Genomic DNA, 15,675 nt, shown 5'->3' on the forward strand with positions numbered 1-15,675 from the left:
CGATTGACAAGACATACAGACACGTTAATTAAAGAATTAAATATAAAAATAAAATAATAAAAATTATTAATAAAAAACTAAGAATATGTGTGGAGGGACGTAACACCTGGGAATTACACTGTCTAGCTTTGGAGACCTCGACAAAGAAGTGAGATATCAAGTACAAAAAGCAAATAGATTGGCATGATGCCTTAATAACACTATATGGCGAAACAGACACATTAACACTGAGATGAAATCAAGAATTTATAAAGCCAGTGTAAGACCAATAATGACATATGTCTTAGAAACAAGAACCAACGCAGTCACAACGCAAAAGCTACTGGAAACGGCAGAGATGACAGTACTGCGAAGAATTACTGGAAATACGCTGAGAGATAGAAAGAGAAGTGAAGACATTAGAAGAAAATTTAACGTACAGTGTATAAATGAATGGATACAAAATAGAAAAAAAAAGAATGGAATAACCACATAAGCAGAATGGAGAAGACCCATATCGTCAAAATAGCAAGTAAGTCACAAATCGACAGAAGAAGTATCGGACGACCGTGCAAAAGATGGAGTGACAACCTTCCATAGAGATATTAGTCCACCAATGAACAAGTAGAATTGCTTACAAAGAGGAAGAACAAGAAGTGTGTTTTATTAAAATTTTTAAAAAAGTGATTTGTTGGCAATTTTCATACTGTTTTTTAATTATGCCAATAATAAAATATAAATATTTTTACCGGAAGTCACATTTTAATTCTCATATTAGCAATTCCCTACACTATTACCTATCTACAATTTTGCGATCAATTGGTCGCTGGTCCTTCGGGATTTATATTTATTTTTTTATCTAACAAATGTAGCAAAGTGACAAGATAGTTTTACAAATAACTCTTTTAAAGCATTGAAGCAGCTATCTTATGCTTTCGCCTACACACACAGTTGGGCAAGTTCTAAGTCTACAACTTCATGGTCTACAACAATATTTCAAAGTGGAAAATGTAAATTCACTATAGTCGGTTAAATTAGATGCACAATATTAATTTTAAATGACCAGTAATAACAGATTGAATGATGAATTGATTTTAACTTCATAAATATTAAAACAAAGCTTTAACAAAAATTGTGAAAAAATTCAGGAAAATAAATAAAATTTGTGATATATTATTATAGAAACATTTCCGTTAGAACTAACGGCTCAAAGCATCATACTGAATGTAGTTTTCACGAAATGTTCATAAATTATTAGTAAAAATAATTACAGAGCATAGGGTATCTCGCACGAAATGGAAATATAACAAATGTGGAATATCAACGACATTTCCAGAATTAAACACGCAAGGAAATAAAAATGATTAAGATCTTAAAAAACGAAAATTTCATTATCCACGTATTCCACATTAGAAGCAAAATAAAAGAAGCAAAAATATAATAATTAGATAAACAGGTATTAATTTACAATGCGTATAGAGTTTCTACAATAAGTAATTTAAAATTCAAGAGTTTTGAATAAAAAACCATTCGTCTATTATTATACAAAGCATCACAAAAATATTGGCCTTATATTAGTCACGATCCTATATTTGTAGGGTTAAAATAAAAGTTCTTCTAAAAGTCACATCGTTTTAAACTGTTAATGATTGTAATATACTCACGTGATTGTATTTTTGGAGTGAACTAGTGGATCATTACTATATTCCGAACCTGAAAAACAAAAATCTATAAAATATATATGACCATAAAATTAAAATAAAATATTTGTCAAAATCACGAATATCAATATTAATTATGTTGCACAAGTAACAGGCATTCCATATTTATCATTATTGTTATTATTACCTACTTAAATTTATTTAGTATACAGAGTAACAATAGGTAACCATAGTTTCAATGAGGCCAGTTTTATTGTTTTAGTTTTAATACAGCAACTCAGAAACTCAGATAACACCTTTGAGCTAGAAGAAGAGGTAAATGATGGAAAAAGAATATTACAGCAGAAAGTTTACTCCGCAATAACACAGTTAAAGGATGGCAAAGCGGCAAGCTCTGATAATTATACAAGCAGAACTATTCAAACTAATGGACAACGAATCAATAATCGCAAAGATATTCAACAACATAAACAACTCTGGAGAAATACCAACAGAATGGCTGAAATCTGAGTTTATTGCACTTCCAAAAAAACCAGGAGCCAAAAAATGCGAAGATTACCGTACTATAAGCCTCAGGAGTCATCTCCTAAAATTGTTCCTAAAGATAATTTATAAGAAAATCTACAAGCTGTGTGAAAGTCAAATTTCCCCCAACCAGTTCGGGTTCACAATGCTGTTGGTAGTAGAGAGGCTTTGTTCTCAGTACAAGTCTTATTCCAGAGATGCAGAGACGTCAACTGCGACGTATACGCATGTCTGGTTGATTACGAGAAAGCGTTTGATCAAGTACAGCACGCCAAGATAATGCAAATACTAAAAGAAACAGGAATTAACAACCAAGATCTGAAAATAATTAGAAATCTTTACTGTAATCAGACAGCAAATCTGAGAGTTGAAAGTGAACATACTGACTATATGAAAATCATGCGTGGAGTGAGGCAAGGCTGTATTTTGTCTCCTCTAATCTTTAATCTGTACTCTGAAAAAATATTTACCGAAGCTTTGCATGAAACTAAAAAAGGTATTCTACTAAATGGTTACCAGCTAAACAACATATTAGATATGCAGATGACACCATAGTATTTGCGGACAACTTAGAAGACCTACAAGTTCTTATGAACAAAATCACGTATGACAGTCAACAATATGGACTCAATATAAACGTTAAGAAGACAAAGCTTATGATAATTAGCAAGAAAAGGATAACAGAGGGTCAACTCTACGTCAGCCTATCACCTGTAGAAAGAGTGATGCACTACAACTACCTTGGCACCATAATAAATGAAGAATGGACCAACAACCAGGAGATTAGAGCACGCATCGGAAAAGCTAAATCTACCTTCAATCCGCCTTCTTCAAGAGTCACAACCTCTCTCTTGATACAGAAGTAAGAATGCTACGATGCTACTTCTTCTCTATCCTTTTTTATGGTGTTGAATTGTGGACCTTGAACGAAAATATGTGCAGAAAACTGGAAGCATTTGAGGTGTGGCTATATTGTGGACTGACCGAGTCACAAATAAGGAGGTCCTCAGAAGAATGAATAAGAATGAATCCAGATATGCTCTCCTTCAAGCCATCCTACAAGGAAAAGTATTTGGAAAACGAGGTCCAGGAAGAAGAAGAACATCTTGGTTAAAGAACCTCAGAATCTTATTCAATACAACATCTGTGCAGCTTTTCCGCGCTGCTGCAGATAAGATAAAGATTGCCATGATGATCGACAATATTCGTAACAGATAGGCACATCAAGAAGAAGAACTCAGAAACTGCTAATAAAATCTACAATCAACAACAAGAAAATGAACCAAGAAACATGAGTCTCCAACGACGGTGTTACAAGAAATCAAATCGATTAAGTTCTGGTAGATGACAGAAAAAAAGTAAATGTCTAGACGTAAGAAGCCAAAAACGGGCAAATGAAAGCACTGATCATTTTCTGGTATCGGTCAAAAGATGGAGAATAAATAGAAAGAATACTGCTAGTTCACCCTTTATATGAAGACGTTTTCTGTATTAGTCCATATACATCATAAGTTCATCTAAAATTATTTAAATGAACATAAATCCATAGAGAAAAATAGCAAAAGGTTTACCTTACCAAGAGATGTAGCTCAAAAAAGATGGAAGTGAGGTAAAAGCTTAACTTATGAACCATATACAATAAAAAACGTTCAGTTTCTTTACGGAGACAACAGAAGCTTTCACTTCATTTCCATCTTTATTGGGCTATCTTTTTTGAGATATCTTTGTAAGGTAAACCTTTTACTATTTTTTTATTCTTCATCATCATCAATTAGCCTATATTTGTCCACTGCTGAACGTAGGCCTCCCGTAAAATTTTCCACCTATTTCTATCTTGTGCTTCTTGCATCCAGTTTGTGGTGATGCGCTTGATATCATCCGTCCATCTAGTCGGTGGTCGTCCTCTGCTTCGATATGCCTCTTGCCTTGGTCGCCATTCCAGAATCTTTCTGGTCCATCTATCATCCGTTAATCTGGCAACATGTTCGGCCCAAGTCCATTTAGCCATGGCTATTTTTTCAACTGCATCTGTGACTCCTGTTCTTCTTCTTATTTCTAGGTTTGGTACTTTATCTCTGATGGTAATACCTAATATTGATCTTTCCATAGCGCGTTGTGTAACTCTTATTTTATCTATTGTTCTTTTTGTCAGAGTCAGTGTTTCTGCACTATATATAAAAACCGGTAAAACGCACTGGTTAAAAACCTTTCTTTTTAAACAAACTGGGATAACAGACTTGACAATGTTATTCAATCTACCAAAGGCAGCCCATGTGAGACCTATCCTTCTTTGTATTTCAGTTGTCTGATTATCTCGGCCTAAGCGAATCTCATGCCCTAGATATTTATATGGCTCTCAATCAGAATTTTACCGCTGACTACAAGGTTGGTCATAAATTTTGTCTTTGAGGTGTTAATTTTAAGACCAATTGTTTTTGATACTTTATAGAGCGTGTACAGCATTTTTGTAGCTTTATCAACTCTATCAGATATTACAACGATGTCATCAGCAAATCTTAGGTGGTTCAGATCTTCCCCATTTATATTAATTCCCTAGTTATCCTCTCGTGTTATTTGCTTGAACATATATTCAAGAACAGCTGTAAACAATTTAGGGGAGACAATATCACCCTGTCTAATTCCACGTTCTATTCCACTTCTAGAACGTGGAATTTTTTATTCTTACATTTCATTAATTATTTGGATGTATGCTCAAATAACAAATTTTAGATGAAATGATGATGTGTACGGACTAATAAAAGAAGAGGATTCTAAGAACTCATAACCCATATAAAGTCAATGTTACAGTTTAAAGTAGCACGATACAGCACAGTAAGTTTCCATTAAGCAACCGCTTCCAAACACAGATCTTTGTATTAATTCCATCTCGCTCAGTCGTCGCCCAAAACTTCGGTCTTAAGAAGTAGGTATATCGAGCTTGAAAGCAATTAAATATTCAGCAATGCATACGGAGAAGACTAAATCGCAACACGTCTCCGAGTTTGTACCTAGAAAGAGCCGGACTAATTCAATTAAGTCTTCATAATAAAGCAACAACTCTGCACGACGTTTCGTCATGAATTAAAGAGATTTATGGGAGGTCGTGTCGACAGCAAGGACTATTTGATTTTAAATTGAATTACTTTTTCGGCTCCGAAACGTTGTTTCTTAATTCTGTGTTATTTGTAGAGATTTACAAGTTTCTCATAAAGGAAGAGGGAGACTCGCAACAAAAAGCTTTTCAAGACATGCAGATTACTTTACCTTCTTTGATTCCCTTTTTTTCCGAGTGAAATAAATGGAAAACAAAATTATACTCCTCTAGAACCAACTAATCAGCTCGTCTTATAAAAACAAATAATATTAGTTTGAGTTCAGATTTTCATTTTAAGACGAATTACTCGGGTAATTTAATTTCTTCAATTTCTTCATAATGTCTTTAAAGAAGCTATAAATGAACCAGTTTCGATAAATAAGTCAAATATATTGAGAAATAAAAATGTAAATGGAAAGCGGTAATTAAAAGTGTTTTTATTGAGCACATAATGTAGAGATTGTTATTAAAAGCAGAAAAAATATTGGTAAAGATTTTCGCTAACATGGATCAAACTCATAAACTCCCATAAGGTGTGCAAACCATTTTTTCAAGCGGTATTTTAAGTTTCTGCTGGTAGATTAGACAGATTGCTGAAACGTAAATCCATAGGAACACCACCAACTAAAGGAATTCATTGAAAAATTTCCATGGTACGAATCTCATTATGGCCGAGAAAAAATCAACTATAGGAAATACTTGTCTCCGAATTTGAATCTCGGTAAAATGTACCAGTTATACAGTGTGTAAAAGCCAAATGGAATAAATTCATTATTTAGGTTACTGTACATATTTATAAAAAATCACGAAACACGTCAAATTTAAATTATAACTTGACATTCTTTAACGTGAAAATGCAACCCCTACCTTCAACCCCCTTAGAATGACAGGTACAACCCCCAATTTTTAAAATAGGAAGTATAGGCTTGTGATATATCGTTTGAAAGGTCTTTTCATTCTCCATTCAAAAATGTTGTCGCTTTCAAGTTTATTAAGATAAATTAAGATAAAATAAATTAAAATCATGTGGTTACCGAAATTCGCTATAATACAATCAAAAACTAAAATGTAATGCAAAACGTAATAAAATGTAGAACACGAAAAAGAACTATGAATGTTAATGAAGTAGATGTTCTAAATGTTCACCGCGAACGTCTTGGCAACATCCTAATCTCAAATAAAACTGTCTTCTAACATTATTTAACATAACAGGCGTGATCGACCTAATCGCAAGCGTTATTCGTTCTTTTAAGTCATTTAAATCAAAAGGTTTAGTTTTGTACACATGGCTCTTCACATATCCCCATAAAAAGAAATCTAATAATGTAAGATCAGGCGATCGCGCTGGCCATTCAATCGATCCTCGCCTCCCTATCCACCGATTGGGAAATATTGCATCGTGGTACTGCCGGACATTAAGTTGGTAATGTGGTGGTGCTCCATCCTGCTGAAACCATATCGTATTCGCTGGAACTTGAGGGTTTCCTGGATCAGGATATAAATTTTCCAACGTTGGAATGACATCATTTCGAAGTAGTGCCAAATAATTGTTGTAATTCAAGTTGCCCTCAATGAAAAAGGGACCAATGATATTGTTTCCTACAATCCCTGCCCAAACATTAACCTTTTGAGGGTATTGAGTGTGTTCTTTTCTCATCCAGTGAGGATTTTCCGTGGCACAGTAGCGGCAATTTTGCCGATTAGCATGACCGTTAAGTGAAAAAGTACACTCATCAGAAAACATAACGTCTTCTAATTGGATAATATTGTTATCCAACATGTCCATCATTTGCTCACAAAAAAAAGTTCTCCTATCAAAATGGCTAGTAGGCTAGCAGTATGGCTAGCATTGAATGTAGTGGATGCCTGTCTACTAGATGTATGTGGATTTTCCTGAAACTCAATCAACACATCTAATTTGAGTTCATCACTCAGTGCCTTAGCAGCTGCTTTTTTTATCTGCCTTATATGACCAAACTCGCGAAACTGCTTCTCTATTTTACTTATTGTTCCTTGGGATATAGGCGGTAAATTAGGAAATTTCTCATGAAATAGGCGAGTTACTTCCTCTTGTGTTCGGATGTTACCTCCGTAACCAATCATTTGTAAAACTGTTATTTTATGCATTTCCGTTAATCTAACCATTTTTCAGAATTGAATTGAACGAACTTTTTACTTAAATTAAAATACTGACAACTTAAATAAAACCATTTACTAATGCGTGTTAAAATAACGTTGCCACGGAAATTCTTTAAAGTTTTTTAATGGTTACCATCTAAAAACCACATTGCTATGGTTTTTGTTCACTTTTTCATTACCAAGACCTAAACGGGAAATAACTTTTGAGTATATTTTAGCGAATTTCGGTAACCACATGATTTTAATTTATTTTATCTTAATTAATCTTAATAAAGTTGAAAGCGACATTTTTGAATGGAGAATGAAAAGACCTTTCAAACGATATATCACAAGCCTATTTTAAAAATTGGGGGTTGTACCTGTCATTCTAAGGGGGTTGAAGGTAGGGGTTGCATTTTCACGTTAAAGAATGTCAAGTTATAATTTAAATTTAACGTGTCTCGGGATTTTTTATTAATATGTACAGTAACCTAAATAATGAATTTATTCCATTTGGCTCTTACACACTGTATAAAGGTGAGAATCTCCTATCCTATTTTATTTTTCGAGAAACGTTCAACAAGGAATATAATTTACACTTTCGTCTACCAATTACTGACTCTTGTAAGAAGTGTGATTTATTTGAAGTAAAAATAAAGGCAGCCAATAGTGAATCAAGTAAACAACTCGAAACTGAAAAAGAACTTCATTAAACGAAGGCGAAGAGTGCTAGAGATTCTTTAAACAGAGACACCAAAATGGCAAAAAAAGGAAACGCGTCGTCATCTATTTCGATCTGATGAAGACTTTACCTACGCCTGTGCTTACTGCAGGAATTTGTTACTACAAGCGGCAATTATGAACCTACTACTTCAATATTCATGAAATGGGAACTAACAACTCATTTATGTTTATGTGAGATGAAACAGTCGCCTCTAAGAGTTCTCAAGAGGTAGGATCCTGAATTTTATTTTACATAAAAAATTTCGTAAAATCGAAACGACTTATTATGTATTCTGACCAATGTGGCGGTCAGAATCGTAATATTAAAATGTCAATATTATGCAATTATATAACTACATCTCCAGATTCTACCGTGGAAGAAATACCACAAGTTTCTGGTAAGTGGTCGTTCTTAGTTGCCATCTGACCAAGATTTTGGTATAATAGAAAGTAAAGAAATTAAATCCACATGTATTTATACCCCAAGACTGGCATACAGTGATAAGCATGCTTGAAAGAAAAATCCGTTCACAGTAATGGACAAACCAAATTTTTTTTCTACGAAATTGCTTAAAAGTAATATAACCAACAGAAAAGTTTCCGAATCAATAATCAAGGTAGAGTAGCTTAAAATTCAATGGTTAAGATTTAGGAAAGACTCGTTGAGAATGAAAATGTTTCATGTGTTTTAAAACAGTGGATCTTAATAAAATAAAATCTGATTCCAAGACTACAATGAAATTGCCACTGCTGTATCCAAATGGTAATACCATTAATGAAGCTAAAATAGACCTTCTTCAATTAATGGAATTGATACCCCCTATACAACCTGAATTTTATAAAAACCTGATATCTTCAGCTAAAGAAGCAGGAGGTGAAGTAATTTGACGACGAAGAGTATTAACATTCTGATGTTTTTATACACATTTTGTGGTAATAAAGTTTTTGATGCAATATCGAGTGTATTATTTTGTGGGATAACCCATTCATTAACTAAAAATATTTTAAATGCAAAGTGAACCAACCCACATTAAACATTTTTGATCAAATTTATTAAATAAGTAATATCCTATATACTTCCATTCATTCAAACCAAAAAATAATATTAAACAAGGTTACAGTGGATCTCATAATTTCCACTTTTTTTCAAACCCATTTTCTAACATTTTAACTTATTAATATTGGGGTTAAACCGTTATTGCACTTATAGCCTTATATATGAACTATAACAAATTGTATACACCACGAAGGTATTAATAAAAAAAATAAAATGGGTCTCCAGAGCCGAGGATGTCAAAATATAAATTATTGTCAGAATGCATTTTACAACTGTTTAAACCATTTACCACCAACTTAGATCGATAACTAACATGCTTTTGTTGTTATTTTTCTAGAAATGTTTGGATTACTGCCAAACATTGCCAAAACAATCTCGTAAACAGGCCTGAGTTTTCTCTTCCGCTACCATTAAACGAGTTGCCTTCACTAACTAGGCATATGTCAAAATGTCGACACAAGCATCTGTAATACATGCAATATTACGTAAATTATTAAAATCATTTCGTTCGGCAAACAGAATCACTCGTCAAATGTCCCACACACTCGGCTAGCATCCATTACTCAACACAAAATATATATATGACGAAGTTTATGTGCTTTAAGGAAACTCATAACGTTGTTGATACCTTCGTATTATTTTTGGGAATTATACAGGGTGACAATTGGCAATAGGACGATTTTGAACTAAATGGTACACAAGAAATTTGCAAGAAAATACTGTTTTATTAACATTAAAATGAAGCTTATATTATGCCATTTAAAATTTAATTAATTATGGAAAATAATGTCATCAAGATGGTGACCATCACGTTGAATGCAGTTTTTGATCTTCTTTATGAAATCTTTCATAACACGCTCTAAAATCGCTCTAAATATATATATATATATATATATATATATATATATATATATATATATATATATATATACTCAAAAGTACTAAATTATACGACATGCCGACGTAATTGGATCACTAACCGAAAACCATATGTCCCTAGTCGAAGTAGAGTTTTTACACCAGTACTTTCGTACGAGAGTTTGCCAACCTAAGTTGATATTTGCTACATCTGATGGATTTGATAAACAATTTCTATGTGAGAAAACCCGCAAGACTACTAAGCGTCAGAATAAATGAAACACACAGGCGTAGGTTTCTATCTTCTTCTTCTTTGTGTGCCGTGCTTGTATTTAAGCGTTGGCTATCGTCATATTGACAAGCTGATGAAATGATTCTCGGTCGGCAGCTAGATGAAACAGTTCCTCGACCGTTCGACCTGTCCATTGTCGAATGTTACGCAGCCAGGACAGTTGTTTTCTTCCGACCCAACGTTTTCCTTCGATTTTGCCCTGAATGATTAACCGGAGTAAGCGATATTTAGGTCCTCTCATTATATGACCGAAGTATTGGACCTTTCTCATTTTGATGATGTTGATCAATTATCGCTCTTTGTGCACGATCTCTAGCACGCGTTCGTTAGATATGTGTGCTGTCCACGGGATTCTGAGCATGCGACGGTAACACCATAACTCAAACGCTTCTAATTTGTTAAGATTTTTTATTTTTGTTGTCCAGGTTTCACATCCATAGAACAAAGTGGACCAGACGTAGCACTTCAATACTCTTAGACGTGTGGTCAACGACAGACTTCTACTGCATAATACAGAACGATAGTTAATAAAGATTTTCCGTGCGAGTTCTATTCTGGTCGAAATTTCATCGTCACTTTCAACCCTGCAGTCAATCCAGCTACCCAGATATCTAAAGTGTTCCACCCTTTCCAGGATTTTGTTATCTCATCTTAGCACTGAGTCTTCGATATTAATTTTTCCGACCACCATCCATTTTGTTTTTTTTTGCGTTGATTGTTAAGCCCTTTTCAGTGCATTCGTTGTTTACAGCATTCAACAGGGTTTGAAGATCTTCTAGACTCTCTGCCATTATTGCGGTGTATCTGATGTTGTTAATAATTTCACCACTGATCTTAACACCTTCGCGGCGATTATTTAACGCTATTTCAAAAACTGGTTCAGTGTAGGCATTAAACAACATCGGTGACATAACACATTCCTGTCTGACACCACGCTTAATAGGAACTTTAGCTGAAACCTCTTGGTCCACCTTAACACAAGCGGTCTGATTGTAGTAAAGATTTTTAAACAATCTAATGTCATACGTGTCCACACCAAATGAGTCTAAGTATTGAAATAATAATGTATGTGGTACTCTATCAAAGGCTTTTTCGAAATCTATAAAACACACGTAAATATTTTTCCTAAACTCAATGCTCTTTTGTAAGAGTATTCGCATGCAAAAAAGAGCTTCTCGAGTACCCATACTGTTTCGGAAACCAAACTACTCATCACCAGTTATCCCCTCACAAAGTTTATATATGCGACAATGCAATATTTTCATAAAAAATTTTGAGCGTGTGACTCATTAAACTGATAAGTCGATAGTCGCTACACTGTCTGGCATTCTTTTTCTTGGGAATAGTTATAAATATCGATTCTAACCAGTTGTCTGGTAATTTGCCGCTGCTGTATATCTTATTAAAGAAGGATGTGATAATCGCAACACTCTCATTATCTAATAGTTTTAACAATTCTGCAGGTATTTCGTCAGGACCAGAAGCCTTCCTTCGTTTCGCTTGGTCGATAGCCTTCTGAACTTCTGAGATTAGAATCGGTGGACCTGTATCTCGGTTAGATAGAGGTTTAGGTTACACATGTTAGGTTTCTATAGAACTACATAATATTTGTTTCATATTTTTAAACGAACTCCGTGCTTTTTCTATTCTTATTCTTATTTCTCGGGTATATTCATTTGACTGGTGATGATGATGCTATAAAGGTAGATTAGAAATAAACAAAATTCAAATTTTTAAAGTGATTCAAATATTACATTAAATGATACTTGCAATTTTTTTATGAAACAGTGTTCAAATAACCTACATTTTCAGTTATTGTAATTATATTTTATATTTGTATTTCCGTAATCCTTCAGCGTCCCTTAAATTTCGTTAAAAATAATATGCTCGTATTGGATTGCATGTAGTGCGACTTGGTAAGCCACTTCGTAATTTGTAACAAGAGAGTTCCGGTGAAATAAGATAGAGTTGCTTGTAGGGAAGTTCTCTAATCTTTAGTTACCCCTGTGTGGACTATAAAATTACAGACCATCCGGAAGGAAAATGACTTATTTAACAGGGTAGATTTGAGGTTCAAATTCAAAGCAAGAATTTTTTAACGAAAGGTTTTGATTTTGAAATCGAGCCAAATTTGAAAATAAACAATATCCTCACAGAAACACTTATATCTACTATATACAGTGAGAATTAAAATTATGGAATGAATTCATTTTCCCGAGTGAATGAAACTCCCGAAAGAAGTAAATTTTTATTTTAAGTTATGATTTTTTTGTTATATAACATAATTATTTATTAAGAGTACCCAAACACAAACGTAATTTTTGAATTAAATTAATATACACAACTAGAAGTATGTATGTAATTTCTATAAGGTACGAGTACAGATTAGAGGGCTAAAAAAATGTATATTTTCAAAAAAAAAAAAAATTCTCAGCTCCTTTATTAGATACGAACATGAATTTTCCTTGGGCACCAATTCTTAGGATTGGTACATCTTAACCCTCTAACTGGCAAGATTCTAAAAATTATTCTATTTAGTTTTGAATTTTTTTCAAGTTTAGTAATGTGTTAAGAATCCTAGAAAAGCTATTAAAGGTAAAAGCAGTTTAAGGGGTCCTCAGGGGACCTTGCCGGTTTAAATTAAAAATAGCGCTTTATTCGTTTGAATGGATTTTATTAAAATAAACTTAAAAACATACGGAAAAGAATGTACACTATTTTTTATAGTGATAATTATAAAAACAGTTTTTGTCATTAGAACAACATAAATGAAGATCAAATTTGTTACACACACATTGAGTTTTCGACAGTTTGCAAAATTTACATTTTTTTACCACTCTCTTTGTTGAGCCAAAGTGGAAAGTGGTCAATACCGTCGAAGCAAATGTCATTAATGGGATGTTTTGCTTTTTTTCCAATGCCAGAAGTAGTTGGTTGCGGAGAGCTCGATTGTGATTTTGATGTTGAAGGTAGGCCAAGTACACAATTTTCACTGAATACAACGAGAGCAGCAGCAATTTGTTCTCTGAATTCTGGTAGCTGCAATAACTTTTTATGTTTCGCTGAGATATTGCTCGAATCATTACATTTTTCAGCATGTATGCACGGTACAAAATATAAGCGTTTGCTGCAGCCATATCGATCAAGTGGTAGAAAATTCGAACCATTGCACTACGTGTCTTCACTCTAATATGGTAGCGACCCATCAATCCATCCATCAGATCGACTCCTCCCATATGTCTGTTGTATTCGCGAATGATCTGCGGATAGTTGACTTCGATGTATTTCTTTTTCTTTCGATCATATCGTGGTACTTTTGCAATATTTTAATTTGGAATTGCTCGCAAAAACGGCTCAATGCCAACGTAAGTCGATCCCAGCCGCACGTTTTTGGTGTCCTTCCATGAAATTGTGCTGAAATCAACACCGTACGCAGATCGAACATATTTAACAGAAGATCCTCTTTCTTTATCTTTGATATCCTTATCCAACGGAAGCTTACAGTTTAGGATTCTATTTGTCCGTATTGTACCAAGGCTATAGATTCCTCTTACACGAAAATAAACTAACAAAGATAAAGAAATATAGAAGACTATAGACATTGTTGAAGCGAAGGATGTGATGAGAAAAGCTGGGTATGGTCTGTGACAAACGTACAACGTATGATGTGATTCCAAGATCGGGTGCGCCAGGAAGAATTATATTGTCGCCTGCACCGTTGTAAACTTCAAATCGATATGCGTAACCTTGAGAATCACAAAACACAAGCAGTTTGATGCCCCATTTGTGCGGCTTATTTGACATAAATTGACGAAGACGATGCTTAAGTTTGGTCGAACACATCTGCTCATCAACACACAATCTAGCCGTCTTTGGAATCGAATCGATTGTTGACCTTATCAGCCAATTTCCGGATGCGAAATAATCGATCATAGCCTGGCTGACCTTTTCGAATGCGCTGCCTTTCATCTTACATCAAACGATAAGTGTTTCTTTATTTCCATAAACTTTTTTACAGGCATTGTCTTCTGGATGGGGGCGAACGCGTTTTTGCTCCAGTAGCTCTCTAGTTCGTTTCATTGACCACCAAATCAATAATCTCATTTGTGAAGAAATAATTGAACAGTTCTATTGGTGTTTTCAGTTCTTTTATTGACGATGGCAACCGTGCATATCCTTGGAAACCTACTTCGTTTACATGCAAGCGCATTGATCGTTTACGCCACGTTACCTTGGTAAATTCTTCCGAATCTTTTTTGATGTCCTGAATAGCTGAAATGAGAATAAAAATAGTACACTATTGCTAAAGTATGAATATATAATTATTACCTCTCCCAGTAAAACCACCAATAGAAGGCGTGATCAAAGGACCAGAATCTTCCATTATAGGTAATTGCGAACGGGGTCGTTTCGCTGGCTTAAAACTTGCAGCATGTGTGGCATCGGCGGCTGAAGTAGATGGAATTGCTTTCATCGATGTAGACCAGCGGTCGGGGAACATTTTTAATCATTACCCCAAAATATTTTTGTGTAAGTTGATATTACCCCATGGCGAAGAGCAAGAAAAAACGAAATCGCCTCTTTTAGCATCTTTCATGTTATAGCCCCCATGATAATTTTGAAAAAAAAAACAATAATTAAAAATTTAATTTAAACATCATTTATTCAATTTATCAATGTAATACCTAGTAATCCATAACTTTCACCCCCACAGAAAATATAAGTAAATGATAATTTCTTGTTATTTTGTCATACAAGAAAAATATCATATGAATTACAAAATAACGAGAAATTATCATTTGCTTATGTTTTCTGTGGGGGCGAATTTTCATGGGAGAGGTTTCATGTTCGATACAATTGCTTCAAAATTGGGACTTGATGTAAGAGCGCTTTGAACACAGTCTTCAGCGTTTAATCGATTTCTGTTCTTCGTGTTTATGTTCATTAGAGTGGAAAAGCCTTGTTCGCACAAATATGTTGTTCCAAATGGCAACAATTTTTTAACCGCATCTTCATGTACAATTTTGAAAGCCTTTGCAGCTTTTGACATCCAAAAAGATAACAGATTTGGTTTACTCTCAAATTGAATATTAGATCGAAGTTCAAGAATTGCTTCTGCTAAACCTGAAGGTTCTTCTGGTATCATAGCAATTTCACATATAAAAGGATCTGCAATGCAACTGAGAGTAAGTGTATCAAGATCTGGAAAGTAATCTGAAAACCGCTTTCTGAGTTTGATAAGATGTCTTACAATGTAACCTTGATATCAGCAAAAGTAATATTTTCGCAATCTTCCAAAAACAAAGCTAACCTTGAAAAAGTAGATGTCTTGTTCGGTTCTACTTTCTGTCTCCAATATTGCAGCTTT

General features: G+C 34.2%; 2 protein-coding genes across 5 annotated transcripts in view; both read right to left on the reverse strand.

Moving 5' to 3' along the window:
- Cad87A (cadherin 87A) overlaps positions 1-15,675 on the reverse strand; it is a 722,801-nt gene that overhangs the window by 353,466 nt on the left and 353,660 nt on the right. For 3 of the 4 annotated variants that reach the window (XM_072528743.1, XM_072528744.1, XM_072528741.1), the window contains one exon: positions 1,644-1,692. The gene's annotated coding sequence lies outside the window, so the exon portion shown is untranslated. Of the gene's footprint in view, positions 1-1,643; positions 1,708-15,675 lie in introns of all 4 variants that reach the window. The other variant, XM_072528745.1, reaches the window with a different exon arrangement.
- Positions 15,136-15,675, reverse strand: part of LOC140438051 (uncharacterized) — a 28,644-nt gene continuing 28,104 nt past the window's right edge. The window contains exon 7 of the mRNA XM_072527764.1: positions 15,136-15,476. Coding sequence (XP_072383865.1) covers positions 15,136-15,476 — 341 coding nt within the window. The remainder of the gene's footprint in view (positions 15,477-15,675) is intronic.

This window comes from Diabrotica undecimpunctata, chromosome 4 (genome assembly GCF_040954645.1).
Source record: "Diabrotica undecimpunctata isolate CICGRU chromosome 4, icDiaUnde3, whole genome shotgun sequence".
Classification (NCBI taxonomy): domain Eukaryota; kingdom Metazoa; phylum Arthropoda; class Insecta; order Coleoptera; family Chrysomelidae; genus Diabrotica; species Diabrotica undecimpunctata.